The sequence below is a fragment of the Ovis canadensis genome, chromosome 7, assembly GCF_042477335.2.
Source record: "Ovis canadensis isolate MfBH-ARS-UI-01 breed Bighorn chromosome 7, ARS-UI_OviCan_v2, whole genome shotgun sequence".
Lineage (NCBI taxonomy): Eukaryota > Metazoa > Chordata > Mammalia > Artiodactyla > Bovidae > Ovis > Ovis canadensis.
Window position 1 is genome coordinate 39,275,540 of NC_091251.1, and position 15,834 is coordinate 39,291,373.

The window sequence follows — 15,834 nt, forward strand, 5'->3', positions numbered from 1 at the left end:
AGAGGAGCCTGGCAGGCTACAGTCCATGGGGTTGCAAAGAATTGGACACAACTAAGTGACTAACATTACTGCTGCTACCATAGTTGATTTACAATGTTGTCTTAGTTTCAGGTCTACAGCAAACTGAGTCAGTTATACACACACACACATATTCTTTTTCAGCTTCTTTTCCCATATATTACATCCATTATTACAGAATATTGAGTAGAGTTCTGTATGCTATACAGTAGGTCTTTGTTAGTTATACATTTTACATATAGTACTGTGTAATCCTAACTGCCTAATTTATCACTTCTTAATCTGAATACTTCAGGCCTGAAAGTTGGTCTCATCTTCTGGCCTACCAATCCTCAGGGCTAGAGCCTGAGCTGTCAGTCCCATCACTTCCCCAGAGCAAGAGATGAGCTTCATCAGAAAGAGCCTGTGGAGCCTGTGGATAAGTTAGGAGTTTATTACACGTGTGTGTGTGTGTGTGTGTGTGTGTGTGTGTGTGTGTACGCATGGACACACATGTGCATGCTCAGTCAGTCATGTCCAACTCTTTGTGACCCCATGGACTGTGGCCCTCCAGGCTCCTCTGTCCATGGAGTTTTCCAGGCAAGAATACTGGAGTGGGTTGTCATTTCCTCCTCCAGGGGATCTTCCCCACCCATGAATCAAAACCACATCTCCTGCATGGTAGATAGATTCTTTACAACTGTGCCTCCTGGGAAGCCTGTGTATGTGTGTGTGTTTGTGTAATATATATATATATATATATATATATATATATATATATATATAAACAAGGACCTACTGTGTGACACAGAGAATAATATCTTTTAATAATCTACAGAGGAAAAAATCTAAAGAAGAATATATATATGTGTGTGTGTATATATATATCACTGAATCACTTTTCTCTACAGCTGAAACTTAACACAACATTGTAAATCAACTATATTTCAACAGAACATTAAAAACAAAGAAAGAGCCTGTGGCAAGTAGGGGACCCAGCACAATCGTAGAGTCTGAGCATATCCTAAGGCTGGATTTACCAGGTCTAGGGTTACACAATTAAATGCAGCTGACGCAGATACATACACAGAAGTGAAACACATGGGAGTGTGCACTTACTTGCAGATGGCCAGCAAACACTCCTCTATGGTGTCCCTCTGAGCTTTGGTGAGGGATCGCCCCTTGGAAAGCCTGTATATTGTCTGCAGTGTAGAGTCAATCAAAGAAGTGCAGTGCTCTGTCCCGGCAAAGAGAGGGGCGCATCTTGTGAGGAGTGGGAGCACTGCAGAACATATGTACCTGTTCAGTGCCAGTGCAGCCTCGGTGGTGCTTAGGGAAACCTAGGAAAAGGGGATTGAGATGCTGGTCAGTCTCCTGGGAAGGGAGGGCCAGGCTTCCCCCGTGCTGAGCTCATAACCAGCAAGGCAGGGAGGTGTACTCATATGTGTGTTTCACAGTGACAGACTGAATAACTGCCTACTCTGTCTAAAGAGAACTGTTTATCTTTTGCATCTTAAAGGAAAAAAAAAAGAATCAGGTTAAAAGAAATAATAAACAAAAGAAAAGCAAATGCTGACTGGTGCTAACTCATTCCAAATGGTCCACAAACTCTTGTTTCATTCAAGAAGAATTCCAAACGCTTGTTAAAACGAGCTGATGACCAATCTAACCCAACACCCTTGTTGTTTGCAAAGTCCAACTTCCAAGTTGCTGTATTATTATTTATAATATTATTCTGGTTCTCCATCTCTTTTCTCTCATTATGGAGACTCACAAGCTGTCCTCTTGTGATTTCGAGATGAGCAAATGGTTACAGGCTCCTTGGTGACTCAGCGGTAAAGAATCTGCCTGCAATGCAGGAGATGTGGGTTCGATTACTGGGTAAGGAATGTCCCCTGGAGAAGGGAATGGCAATCCATTCCAGTTTTCTTGCCTGGAGAATCCCATGGACAGAGGAACCTGGCAGGCTACAGTCCATGGGGTTGCAAGAATTGGATACGACTTAGCAACTAAACTACCACCACCACAGGCTCAGCAAGCACGCAAACACTGGTTTTGTGACAGTTTCACAGGGAGAAAGTGGAGCTCTAACCCCATCACCTGGTTTATGAGCACTGTGAGCAATCTGAAATCTGATAATTGGCATGAGGGTAAGACATCACTAAAGGGAACCCACTTCATGGGAAAACGTGTAATGGAATAGAAACCTACGGCCTTCTCTAAAACTCTGCTGTAGTCATCACTCACAGCATTCTCTCTGGCTCCTTTAGACAGGCTGGATTTAAGGAAGGCCCACTTAGTGACATTAAATATAGCCAAAGCATGGTTAACTGTCTTTTTTTTTTTTTTTTTAAAGGAAGAACTAAAGAAACCTTGCGGCCCACAGAGATGAAATATCCTTATTTCCTGTGATGATTACAGCCAGTATATCTGTAACACATTTCCTATAACATGATTTGATAAACTGTTTTCTTTGAATGGTACATATTTCTGGATATTCCTATTAATTATCAAAAGTTTGCCTTCTAGGAGCTACAGTAATCATATGGAAAGAAATAGCTAATCTTCCACATTTATCTCTTTAAAAGACAGAGTTTTTAAAATGAGGAAGAGCTTTGATGCCAGTGGCTTAAAAGTTTTCAAAAGAGAATGCATGAAAATGCATGTGCTGAGAAACTGAATACAAAGCTTCCTTTGGGGAAGTTAGTGTGTAGATAAGCCTATGATTTGAACACCAAAGTCTAGAAGATTATTTGCTGCTTATCTGATTTGTAAACAAAGTGAACGCTTTGATCAGGAAATTTGGGAATGTCCCACAAGTTAATCATTTTTTATTTTTTAAATCAAAGAACTTATAAGAAAGATTAAAAAAAAAAGCAGTGGAAGCTTTTAACTGTTTTAATTTTACAAAACAGCCATATGCCCCTAATGCCTTCATGGATATACCATTTCTTATCTCCATGCTACAGCTACGGATGGAATGCCCATTCAGATTGGGGCTCATACTGCTTTCCACTTCTGGGTGACTCCATCCATTTCTGAGTAACTCGTTCAAGTGGAATTCACCCCAGTTAAGGTACTGGCTAGCCGACCACCCCTCACCGGAGCTCACACTTCTGCTGTTGGACACCAGGTGGTGCCTTTGAGAAACTTTACAACTGATCAAGAAGATATGCCGCTGGCTCTTTAAAAACAACCCTGAGGGTCCAGTGGTTAAGAATCCACCTTGCAACGCAGAGGACACTGGCTCGATCCCTGGTGCAGAAGATCCCACGTGCAGCGGAGCCGCTAAGGCCATGTGCCACAGCTGCTGAGCCTGTGCTCCAAAGCCCTCGAGCCACAGCTGCTGAGCCCACGTGCACCTGCCACAGCTGCTGAGCCCACGTGCACCTGGAGCCTGTGCTCAGCAACGAGAGAAGTCACGACAGCAAGATGCCCGGGTGCCGCAGCGAGAGAGTCGCCCACGCGCGGCAACAAAGACCCCGAGAAGCTAGATAAATGAATAAGTGATAATACAATTCAAAAACAACCCTAAGCTGGTCACTATTGGTTTTAAAACTTAAGCTGATCTCGTTGGTCTTTCCTCCTTAAACCCAGAACTTCTAGTGTTCTCTCTCTCTGCTTCATCCTGACCTGGAGCACCTGGCATTCTTGTTTTCTAACTCCTGGGCCTCCTGTCTTGATGTCTGTCGATGATGGATTACCCTACCTCACACTTGACTGCCAAACTTGGGTTTGTACTTGGCCTGTTACATTGACCTTGTTATGCCCTGAGCTTCAGACTATTATCCTTCCTGATGGTCAGCGCATATAACGTAAGGAGTCAGAGTAGGAAGAGTATTTCCAGCCTATCATGCTTGCCAGCCATCCTTCGTCATAAGTGATAGAGCCATGGTTCTCATGTGAGGGTGGCTGTGTCTCCCAGGGTACAGCTGGTGAATTGCTTTGGGGGTGTGCTACTGGTATGTGGTACCAGCAGAGGGCAGGAATGATGCTAAACCCCTGCAACGCACGGGATAGCACCACTCTCTGCCACCACCACCACAGTGCCGAGGAAAGGACACTGCACTGGACCAAGCTAGACTGAATATCTCAGGTCCAGTTTACCCACATTTAAGTCTCTGGACCAGAAAATTCAGATCCTCCATTTCTTGTTTCTCTATCTTCTCACCCTTTAAAGCAAGCTACTAATATGTGATCAGGGAGTGGATAGAAACTTCACTTCTAACTCCAGTATTAATTGCTTACAATGATGAAAAAATAATTTTCTCATTTTAACCACTTACTGTATCTAGAGAGGCAGAGGCTCTTAGGTCAGGTAAAAATCCAACTTCCAGCAAGTGGAGCAGAAAAGTTTGATCCTTGATGCCATACACACGGTCCAAGAACAGTACCATGGGCGCCTTGTGGTCAGGGCAGAAGTTGGCTGCCATATCTGGCTCACTGACCGACCCATCTGAAAGAAACACAGAGAATGTCATATTCTCTCTTCTATCTCCACAGTCTCAAATGGAACACGGAGCTTGTCTGTCTGTGGCTTGTTCTCCTGACAAGAATAGGAATTTTTGAAATAATACAATGTGCTACAGTCAGTTTATACTGGCTTGGAAGAGTTGATTGCTAAAATTTCAGGAATTTAGTGAGCCTGATTTTAGATATGTCCATTATTAAAATTATAATTTGTAATTAAGTATATTATATTTTAAAACAGGATAAATATTCAAAGCTTATCACTTCCCAATTATTGTACTATAATCTATATTTGCGGAGAAGGCAATGGCACCCCACTCCAGTACTCTTGCCTGGAAAATCCCATGGATGGAGGAGCCTGGTAGGCTGCAGTCCGTGGGGTCGCTAAGAGTCGGGCACGACTGAGCGACTTCACTTTTGCTTTTCACTTTCATGCACTGGAGAAGGAAATGGCAACCCACTCCAGTGTTCTTGCCTGGGGAATCCCAGGGACAGAGGAGCCTGGTGGCCTGCTGTCTATGGGGTCGCACAGAGTCGGACACGACTGAAGCGACTTAGCAGCAGTAGCAGCAGTGTATATTTGATTTTATTTACATCTATTGTATTTGTATGTTGGAAATACAGTACAGCAGGGTGCTATGTGAATTCTCTGTCCAACTCTATGCTCAGCGATATTGCATTGGGAGCTTGAGGTTGGTGAGCAAATGCCAGCAGTCAGGGCTTGATTTACTGCTTTGTTCAATGATGACATAAAAAAGGGAGGGAGAAAAATGTAAGGCAGATTAAATTAAAAAGTATGTCATGCTTATAAGCATTGCAACCTAGATAGCACAAAGCTGAGGACATACTCTTTCAGTATTTGGTGAGTATTATCTGGTTTAGGTGAAATTCAGATCAGAAAATCATCCAAGAATTGTAACCTTATTTTAATAAAAAGGGTCAAAGATAAAGTGAGGAAAATGCCATGAAGAAAAAAAAAAATTTCTTGACGTGGAGAACAAAAAGGATCTCTAAAGGGGATAAAAAAGAAAAAGTCTTCCTCCTACAGTTTAGTTAAGACCAAAAACTAGAAAAGAGAGCCCCGGAATGATCAAGCTAAAGTCACAGCTTATATAAATTCTGTACTTCATAAGGCACTCTGAGGGTTGTAAAGATTTGGTGCTATCCAGCCCAAAACCTAATTCAGCCCAGGCATCTATGCAGGACTCTGGGAGAGCAAGGATGCTGCCTGCGTCTCCTCCCCTGAGCACTAGGGGGAGCTGTTTACGAACAGGGAATTAATCTCTCAAACATCCAGTATTCTGAAGACAGTGCTTTGCCCAGATACTAATGAGCGTTCTGTGTTCAAGGGAAACACTGAGTTCAACATTTATCTTCTTTACCACATGATTTCTCAGAGGCTTCATGAAGTTATAAAATGTGATGCATTCAAGAATGACGTCGCTAAGATGGGGTGGGGTAGGAGATTACAACCTTGATTTCCCCACAAAGATCGGCTCTCCATGGGCAACACCAGCTTTGGGAGGGCTTAGGGAGGGCCCCACTCAATAAACTGCGGCAACACTTGCTGTTCAGTCACTCAGTCGTGTCCGACTCTTTGTGACTCCATGGACTGAGGCACACCGGGCTTCCCTGTCCTTCACTATCTCCAGGAGTTTCCTCAAACTCATGCCACTGAGTCGGTGATACCATCCAACCATTTCGTCCTCTGTTGCCCACGTCTCCTCCTTCCCTCAATCTTTCACATCATCAGGGTCTTTTCCAGTGAACTGGCTCTTTGCATCAGGTGGCCAACGTACTGGAGTTTCAGCTTCAGCATCAGTCCGTGCAATGAACATAGCGGAATAAAATATCTCAGAGTAAGTGCACAAAAAGGGAGGGAAGGGTGGCTTCACGTTGCCTGCATTTTCAGGCTGGCCCTGCTCAGCCAAGAAGGAAACTCAACTAGAAAGAGTTTCTTTCTCCAGTTAGTGAGAGTAGGGTGTGTGATTGGTTTCCAGAGCCTTCTGGGGCACTGCATGAAGGACCAGCTTTGGTTTCACCCACCCAGAGACTGGCTGAGATGCCTAGAGACACCTAGGAACACGAAAGATGGGCAGGGGTGGCCAGTATCAGCCACACAGTAGGAGATCTGTGTTTCCCAGTGACCTGCTTGCTGAGGACCCAGCAGCTTTCGCCACTGAAGAAACCAAAAGCCAGCACAGCCACCACAAAATCCAGATTTCACGGGATTCTGTCCCATGGGTCTGTGTGTTCACCGATGCCCAGTCACCTGATTCTCTCCCCATTGCTCCCCAGCAACAGCCAGAACCCCGAATCTGCACCAGCAGCCAGCCCCAGCCCCAGCCCCTGTGATTGTGCAAGCATGAGGCACCATTAGACTCCTTCAGCTGCAGGGTTACCGCCCCAGCTGTGCACCTGCACACTGCCCGCCCAGATCCGATTCCGGGCCTTCACTGCCATACCTGCACCCAGATGAGACCCAGCAGGGTCTCCCCACGTGCCAGAGTACCCACAGCTGTCTCTGGCCTTTGCTGCTGGCCCTGCCCTTGCCACTACATGTGGGTCTACAGCTGGTCCCTGTGAGTGTGTGTACCGCTGGCCCTGCCCACCACCACCACTGCCTGCCCTGGTCCCTAGCTGCTGGACCTGAAGCACTGCTTAGGGACCTCACAGCCCTGTCAGCCACGGCAGCCCCAGGCAGCACTGGTCAAGGACCACTCAGTCGTCAATACTGTTGACCCCAGGGGCCCGAGTCAACAAGACGTCATGTGCTGTCTGGACCTGAAGTTGCCTTACATTCCTATACCAGAAGAGCCCCACCTGAAGGCGAAGGTCTTTCTTTATCACAGTCAGTCCATAGAGTCTGGAAGAGGTGACTGTTTCCTCAAATGCACAATACCTATGCAAGGCTACAGGGCTCGTGCCGAACAGTAGAAACATGTTCCACAAAAGGAATACAGTAAACGCCTAGTAACTGAAACTAAACAGCGATGCATGAATTGCCTGACAAAGAATTTTAAATAGTTATCCTAAAGATGCTTAGAGAGCCACAAGAGAATCCAGATAAACGAATTAATGACACAGAGAAAGCAAGAACAAAAATATAAGTTCAACAAAGTGATAGAACAAAACATAAAAAAATTAAAAAGAACAGAAAAGAAATATTGGGGTTGAAGAATATAAAGACTAAATGGAAAAATTCAATAGAGAGCGTCTTCTGGACCAAGCAGAAGAATCAGTGAACTCAGAGACAAATCATCTGAAATTATTCAGGAAGCAGAACAAACAGAAAAAAGAATGAAAAAGAATGAAGAAGGTCTACAGGGTTTAAGGGATACCATTAAGAGAAATAATTTACCCATCACTGGAGTCCGGGAGAAAAGAGGAAGAAAGAAGCAGAAAGCTTATTTAAGACATAATGGCTGAGAATTTCCCAAACCTGAGGAGATATTTGGACATCCAAGTTTATAAAGCTAATAAGTCACCCTCAAATTTCAATCCCAAACCATCTTCTCGAAGACACATTATAATAAAATTGTCTAAAATCAGAGACGAAGAGAATTTGGATTCCTATCTTACACAAAAGTTTATCACAAAAGTTGACTAGAAATAGATTAAAGACTTAAATGTAAGAATAGAACCTAAAATTCCTAGAAGGAAACACAGTGGGTAAGCTCCTTGATAGGGTCTTGGCAATGATTTTTCTGGATATATGGCACCGAAAGTAAAAATCGACAAGTGGGACAAATTAAGCTAATGAGTTTTTGCATAGCAAAAGAAATGATCAACAATACGAAAGGCAACTTGCAGAATGCAATAAAATATTTGCAAATCATATATCTAATGAGGAGTTAATATCCAAAATATACAAGGAACTCAAAACCTCAACAACAGAAACAAATGATCTGATTTAAAATGGGCAAAGGACACAAACAGACATTTTCCAAAGACATACAAATGGCCAACAGATACATGAAGAGATGCTTAACATCACTCACCATCAGGGAAAAGCAAATCAAAACCACAAGGACATATCACCTCACACCCATCAGAATGATTATTGAAAAAAAAAAGGGATAAAAAATGTTGGCAAGGATAAGGAGAAAAGGGAATGCTTGTTGTTGGTGGGAATATACATTGTGCAGCCACTATGGAAAAAGTGTTGAGTTTCCTCAAAATCACCAACAGAACAACCAAATGATCCAGCAATGCCACTTATGGATATATAGCCAAAGGAAACAAAATCGGTATCTTCAAGAGGTATCTGCGTCCTTATGCTGATTGCGGCATTACTCACAATAGCCAACACATAGGAAAAAACAGTCTAAGTGTCCACAGATAGATGGATAGAGAAAACGTGGGACATAAGGACACACACAGACACACAGAGAGGAACACTGTTTAGCCATAAAAGAAGGAAATCCTGCCCTGTGTAGCAACATGGATGGACCCTGAGGATATAATGCTGAGTGAAATAAGTCAGAGAAAGACAAGCATTGTACGAGCTCACTCATATATTGAACTCATAATAATCGAACTCATAGAAAGCAAGAATAGATGGATGGTTACTACATGTTGGGGGAAGGGAGGGAAATGGAAGGTGTTGGCCAAAGGGTACAATCTTGCAGTTATAAGATGAGTAAGTTTGGGGGAATCTAAAGTACAGCATGGTGACCATCGTTAACAACGCTATATTGTATACTCGAGAGTTACTTTGAGAGTAGAACTTAAATGTTCTCACCATAACAGCAACAAATGATAATTATGCAAGGTGAAGCATGCATTTACTTAATTTTGATAAACATATCAAATCATCACACTGTACATCTTAAACTTATACAACAGTATATGTCAGTTATATCTCAATAAAGACAGAAAAATGTATTTTCCAAACTTATTTGACTCCAAACCCCTTGTTAACATGTACAGCAATTAGCATCCTTTACCAAAATGTCTCGCAGAACACCAGTTTGCGAAACACTGCAGCAGCATCATGCTATCTTTTCAACTTTTCCATCAGCCAGGGGGAGACCAACTGGATAGTAGGTGGAGTGCCATGGAGAGCCTCTGTGTTTTGGGGAGAGTATAAGTTTTGTAAGGTTAACACAGACTGATGCCCAATGTCAGGAGAAGCAGTGGGAGAAGCCTCTTTATGGTCCATGGCCGTGAGGTGCATAGCATTATGGCCAAGGGAGCCTGGGGCAGACCCTAGCCTTCCATTGCCCCAGCTCACTGCACAGTTTGGGGGCACAGAGGCAAAGGAGATGGGAGGTTTGGGGAGAGCTCCTATTGGTCCCAGTCCATCAGCCCCTCTCCAGACAACTGCAGTTCAGAAGACAGTGAGGTCTGGGCTAGCCGTATTTATAGGACATGGAGTAGGGAAGTCTCAACCCAAAGGAGCAGAGGAGACAAGCAGCCAGCTGGAGCTGGGAGGAGAGAACTCCTCACCGCCAGAAAAAGAGCAAGATCCTGTTCCTGTGAAGCCTGCCCTGTAGTAGGAGGTAAGGAGGATCCCTGCTCTGCACACAGGGTTCTGCTGCGAGCGGGTGGCCCTGGGGAGGCTGGCAGGACTCCGTCTTCAGCCATTCCCTTACCTTTGTTCAGGGAAGGCAGTTTCAAGGGGATGCTGATGATTCCAACCAAGTCCTCAGTGGGAACCAGGGAGCGCAGGATGGACCTGATCCGGATGGCTTCTCCCTTTCCTGTCTGGATAAGCTGCAAGGTAGGGTTGGAGAGTAAGATAAATGAGGTTCCCATATGCCCACTCCACCCCACCTTCAAACCTTGGGCTGTAAAATGATTCTCCTTGTGGGGGGACGGGATGGGTACACTTCTTTGTCTTCCTAATTGTTCTAGACATGGGTGGCCACAGGGAAAAAGAAGCGCTTTCTCTTGATTTTCTAGAAGAGGTGCTACTGAGGGAATAACTCTGGCCAAGAAGGGCAGGTGGCTTCCTTTGCTGTGATAGCAACAGTCGTGTAGTCTCAGCAGCGAAGGCAGCCTGTTGTTAGGTCTCAGTGTGACTGCAGTCCTGGGAGCTCTAGGTAGCTATGGCAAGTGTGGTGACAATGTGGCCATGATTCCAGACCCTGGAATTCTGCTCAGTGTAGACATGACTTAGGTGTTTTGCTTTCCTAAAAAAGTTTGATTAATGCTGGGAATAGGGGCAACAAGAGGAGTATAGATGATGTCAGAGAGAGCTTCAGCGTCTCAAGGGAGTTATTTGGGAATGGATAACCTGATTCTTACGGCCACGGTGGGCATGTATACAGCCACATCCTCCTGGATGTGGGGGTAGCAGGCATGCTTCTGGGCACAGGCTCTTAGCTGGCAATGGAAGTATCATGAGCTCAGGACTGAGCGTACCTAGGAGGTAGCTGGGTGACATGCTGGGACACAAGAGACAGGGGGACACCTATGTGTGAGCCTAGCTGTGAGCACAGGGGCAGCTGTGAGTGATGACTGCATCATCCGTTCCCCTTACTCACACAGGAGGGGTCAGGGGAGAAGCATGTGTATGTTTATGAGGTTGAATCTGAGGGGCAGTAAGCAAGGAAGAAACTCTCTCCCAGGTGGGGCTCTGAGGGTTTAGCTATCCCATGCAGCCAGTCTTCCTGGGACTAGGCAAATTGCGTAACCTGCTTTGTGAAGAGATGACAGGTGATCAAGGGAACTGACCCCCCACCCTAAGACAGAAGGACACCTGAGAATTCCCCTAGCTCCCTTTCATTTTCCTTTATTTGTTTAACAGCACAGAAATGGAAAGATGGGCCCGTGTGGGTGAGGCGCTAGTTCCACAGTAGGAACTAGAAACTATTACAAGTTAAGCATTCTGATCAGCCTCCCCTTTGAAGATTTAGATTTTCTTTTCTCTACAGTACTCTTTTGGAGAAGGAAATGGCAACCCACTCCAGTACTCTCGCCTAGAAAATCTTATGGACAGAGGAGCCTGGTGGGCTACAGTTTATGGGGTCACAAAAGCACACAGTACTTTTACCCTCGATTCTTCCATACTGGAACAGTTCCCCTTAACACTTGTAGATGGATTTCCAAACAGGCTACATTGTTAAGCAGATAACACATGACATATAGGAAGAAAGATAAGAGTGAATGCTTTAACGCAGTGTCTTTCAAACTGTAGTCTTGACCAACTAGTGGGTTGTAAAATCAGTTAGTGGATTGTCACCAGCATTAAAAAGCATGAAATATATTAGAACAGAGTAGAAACTATTAGAATGCATTATCTATAGCAAGGATAAGTTTTGTGTCTGGAACATATGTATACTAGGTTGCAATGTAAATGATATTATGTTGGTCAACTAGTTTGTTTGGAAAAATTTGTTACAGAAAAACCCAAATGATCTTGTTAGCCAACCCAAAATTTCTTACTATGATCAAAATAATTTTTTTGGTCAAAACAATTTGAAAGCTACTACTTAAATCAATGCTATTTTTTTTTCATTAGCATTAAAGGCAACATATCCACTGTTATCATGTCTGTGACCAAATATATAACCTCATCAATACCAGAAACCACTATTTATATCACCCTAGTCTGCATTGCACCCCACTCCAGTACTCTTGCCTGGAAAATCCCATGGGCGGATGAGCCTGGTGGGCTGCAGTCTATGGATTTTCTAGGAGTCAGACACAACTGAGCGACTTCACTTTCAATTTTCACTTTCATGCATTGGAGAAGGAAATGGCAACCCACTCCAGTGTTCCTGCCTGGAGAATCCCAGGGATGGAGGAGCATGGTGGGCTGCCATGTATAGGGTTGCACAGAGTCGGACATGACTGATGCGACTTAGCAGCAGCAGCAGCGGCAACAGCAGTCTGCATTGCAAGTACTTTTAGGAGACACTGGCATAACCCAAATGCAGTGAACACTGTGGAGAGAGCACCTGAGCCCTGGATGAACAAAGTTCTATTAAACAGTTACCAAGTACTTTTAAAATATAAGAAGCTATGTTTTCTGTTTTCCTATAAGCAGCGATTATTTCCTCTCTCACTTAATAATGTGAGACTTTATGAGAAATAGGGCCAGTATGTGTCTCCACTCCCAGCAGAGATGAAAAAGGGAAGGTGAAAACACAACTTTGAATACACAAATTCAGTTTGAAACTGAATGTTTGAGAAGACATCTCATAAAAATAGAATCATCTTTTCCAGTATGTCTGCAAAGCTTACCGCTGGGAAATAATCAAACATGAATTGTGACTACCTTCCTGATGCCTAACACCATGGTCATCAAGAAAAGATCTTCCATGTGGAGTGTCCTGACAGAGACAACCATGAAATCAAGTTGGTCACATGGAAGTGTAAGTTTTGAAGGCTTCTGAGACAAGAATATGTAGCAGATATGCCCTACTAGGGGCACAGAGAAATCATAAGACACAGAGATTTTCCCAGGAGTCATTCCTCAGAAAGCTGTAGAATCGGCTACCAGAGGCAGAAACTACTTTTGATTCTGGCTAGAAGGAACAGAGGGAAAGGCACATTCACACGTGCCGGGGACAGAAGAAGAAATGACCTTCACGAAATCTACCGTGTTCCCTATTCAAGTCCCTCAAAGCTGCTCTCTGGGCACTCATCACTTACGTGCATCTCAGGAGCACAGCGGCCCAGCAGGTCTATAAGAGCCGAATAAAATGACATGATCGCATTGCCCATGTGCACAATCTCTTCTTCATCTTCATCGTCCTCTGTGCTGCTGAGACAGAAGCAACACAAGGAGCTGTAAGGAAGTCAGGCAGGTGGCACCATGTTCTAGACACAATATGGAAATACTTTCTCTGTTCACCTTCGGTATCACGCATCCTTTCCACTGGACTCTTTCTCTCCCCCCAGATGTCAATGAGGTGGTTTAACTCAGCAAGCTCAAATGACCCAGATATATTCCCATGAACTTAACTGCCATGAGTGGATCCTGCAGACCACACACACTCATGGAGCAGCACTGTGGCCCCCTAAACGTCTACCAACCATTCCATCATTTTCCTGCTAGGCAGACATGGAAAGCTCATTGGACAGGAGTCAGGAAGGCCAAGTTCAGGCCCTGGCTCTGATGCTAAGAAGCTATATGACTCTGGGCCTCAGTTTTTCTCACGTTACATGAGCAAGTTGGGACAGCTTATGTTTTGGGTTCTAACTCTACCAGAAATGATGACCATAAAAAAAAAAGAAGAAAAAAGAGCCCCTGGCTGGAGTTATATCCCAAGCTAGGCTGAGTTATATCCCTTCTCTAGATTCTGGGGTCTAATCTAGAGGCTGTGAAAAACGGGAAATAGTCACGAGACATAGTGAAAGGAAGGTCACAAGGCCGATAATGTACTAACTATATATTTAACTGTGAAATTCCAAGATTAGTAGAGCTGTGATTTTTCTCATTCTGCAGCTTTCTTTTTACCTCAAGAATCAAATCAGACACTTTCAGAAGAGGAAGTGGAGGTTGCTCCCTCTTTTTAAAAGTATGAGAGGTATGAGGTGAAACACTGGGGTTCGAAATACTAAAGGAGACGGGCTGGAGTTAGACAGTGACTGGAGCCTGTTGGTCCAGGCCTCTTAGCCTAGACACAGTTTCCTCTGGTGGGGATGCCACGGGGAGGTATGGGGGTGGGGTGGGGTGTGTTGGGGCCTGAAGTTGCGACGTCTCGATTTGCCAACTGACCTGTCTGGAGCAGGGGAAAGGGAAGGCAGGGAAGATAGGACTGATCACAAGGCTTACTGGGAGAGTCAAGATGACAAGCTCACAGTGATCTAAGCTGTTTGAGCAACAGCTGTAAAGAGCCTGGGCGGCTTTACCAGGGACAAGTTATTGACACTTGCTTTATCATGCATGTACTGAGAATACTGGGGTCTCACCAACCATACGGAGGCGGGAAGGCAATTCTATTCACTTACACTTCCCTCTTGTAGCCCTGTGAGGGGAGGTCGAGGGCCGGGTTCTCGGAGATCTTAATGGCACCTTGCATGGCCGCCAACAGGCCGTTTCCTCCTTCACCCCGCAGGGCGGGGCCGAAGCACTCGGGGCGTCTGATGAGCAGCTTGACCACCACACTAGCATTTTCTTCCACACTTTCACCTAAGGGAAAGAGGCATTATTACCATCTCCCTGGAGGGGACAACCTCAGGACTGATTTCATTTTTTCGGCCATGCCATGTGATTTACAGGACCTTAGTTTCCTGACTAGGAATTGAACCTGTGTTCCCTGCAGTGAAAGCATGCAGTCCTAACCACTGGACTGCTGACAAAGGCGCCCAGAATTGATTTCTAATTGATAAGGCCAGAAGAACAGTTTTGATTTAGCTTGGCAGATACTCTTAAGGTTAGTAGGTAATACTGATGCAGAGAAAGCTTTGATAAATTAGGTCAGAATCTATTTATCTGAAGTATTACAACTAACCAGTATTAGAACAGAGTCTTGCTTCTCAGTTCGTGATTTTATGCTGTTTACATTATTTCACTATATTTAGGTCCTCAGAGGGCAAGAAATACACGACTGCATCTACCATGGATTACTGATTAATTCACCAGTGACTTAGAGAATAAAGGACCTTTATGTCTTATTAACTCCCTTGGGGTGCTTAACAGGCATTTCCTTGCTTCCTTGAGAGGAAGTAATAGGGTAGCTCAAGCTGGTGTGTTTCAGTTAGCATCTGGAGAGGTGACATGCCTCAGCTGTTCTCTCTGGGGTACGTCTCTCTTGGGGATGACAGTGTTAGTTGCTGAGTCGTGTCTGACTCTGTGAGACCCCATGGCCTGTAGCCTGCCAGATTCCTCTGTATCATGGCATTTCCAGCAAGAATCCTGGAGTGGGTTGCCATTTCCTTTTCCAGGGGCTCTTCCCAACCCAGGGATCCAACCCGAGTCTCCCGCATTGCAGACAGATTCTTAACTGTCTGGGCCACCAGGGAAACTCTTGGGGATGGACCTCAGGGCATTTCTGAAATCATTTATCTGGGTAAGAATCTACTTGGTAAAGTTGTCTTGGTTATTCTTAGAATTGCTGTGTGGGGAGCTAAAAATCGGACGACTGTATTTGCTGGTATTTCTCTTTGGAAGAAACCGTAGATGACCAAGACAAGGTATCACTTCCCAAAGAAGTGATTAAGCAGTGAACTGTCACATGTGGACAGGGATCGCCAATGCTTCTCAGAGTCAGATTTACAATCCAAAGTAGTTTTACAGCTTGTTCAGACAACTTCCTGGGACATACTTTTTGTCTCATTGTCTCACGCGAAACCTTAACTTGCGTCTGAGAATTCACCCCTGGGCCAAACCGCAAAGACAAGACTTTTTGACACTGTGTACTGGATGAAACCTGAAGAAAAATATTTTAATGAAATTACTAGATATTATTG

At 44.5% G+C, this 15,834-nt stretch overlaps 1 protein-coding gene across 9 annotated transcripts in view; it reads right to left on the reverse strand.

Annotated features, from left to right (window-relative positions):
• RYR3 (ryanodine receptor 3) overlaps positions 1 to 15,834 on the reverse strand; it is a 575,944-nt gene that overhangs the window by 121,492 nt on the left and 438,618 nt on the right. For 7 of the 9 annotated variants that reach the window (XM_069595972.1, XM_069595978.1, XM_069595973.1 and 4 more), the window contains exons 44-48: positions 14,374 to 14,554; positions 13,072 to 13,183; positions 10,065 to 10,185; positions 4,284 to 4,453; positions 1,117 to 1,337 (exon numbers count right to left, since the gene is read on the reverse strand). In XM_069595972.1, coding sequence (XP_069452073.1) covers positions 1,117 to 1,337; positions 4,284 to 4,453; positions 10,065 to 10,185; positions 13,072 to 13,183; positions 14,374 to 14,554 — 805 coding nt within the window. The remainder of the gene's footprint in view (positions 1 to 1,116; positions 1,338 to 4,283; positions 4,454 to 10,064; positions 10,186 to 13,071; positions 13,184 to 14,373; positions 14,555 to 15,834) is intronic. The other 2 variants (XM_069595974.1, XM_069595971.1) reach the window with 1 other exon arrangement.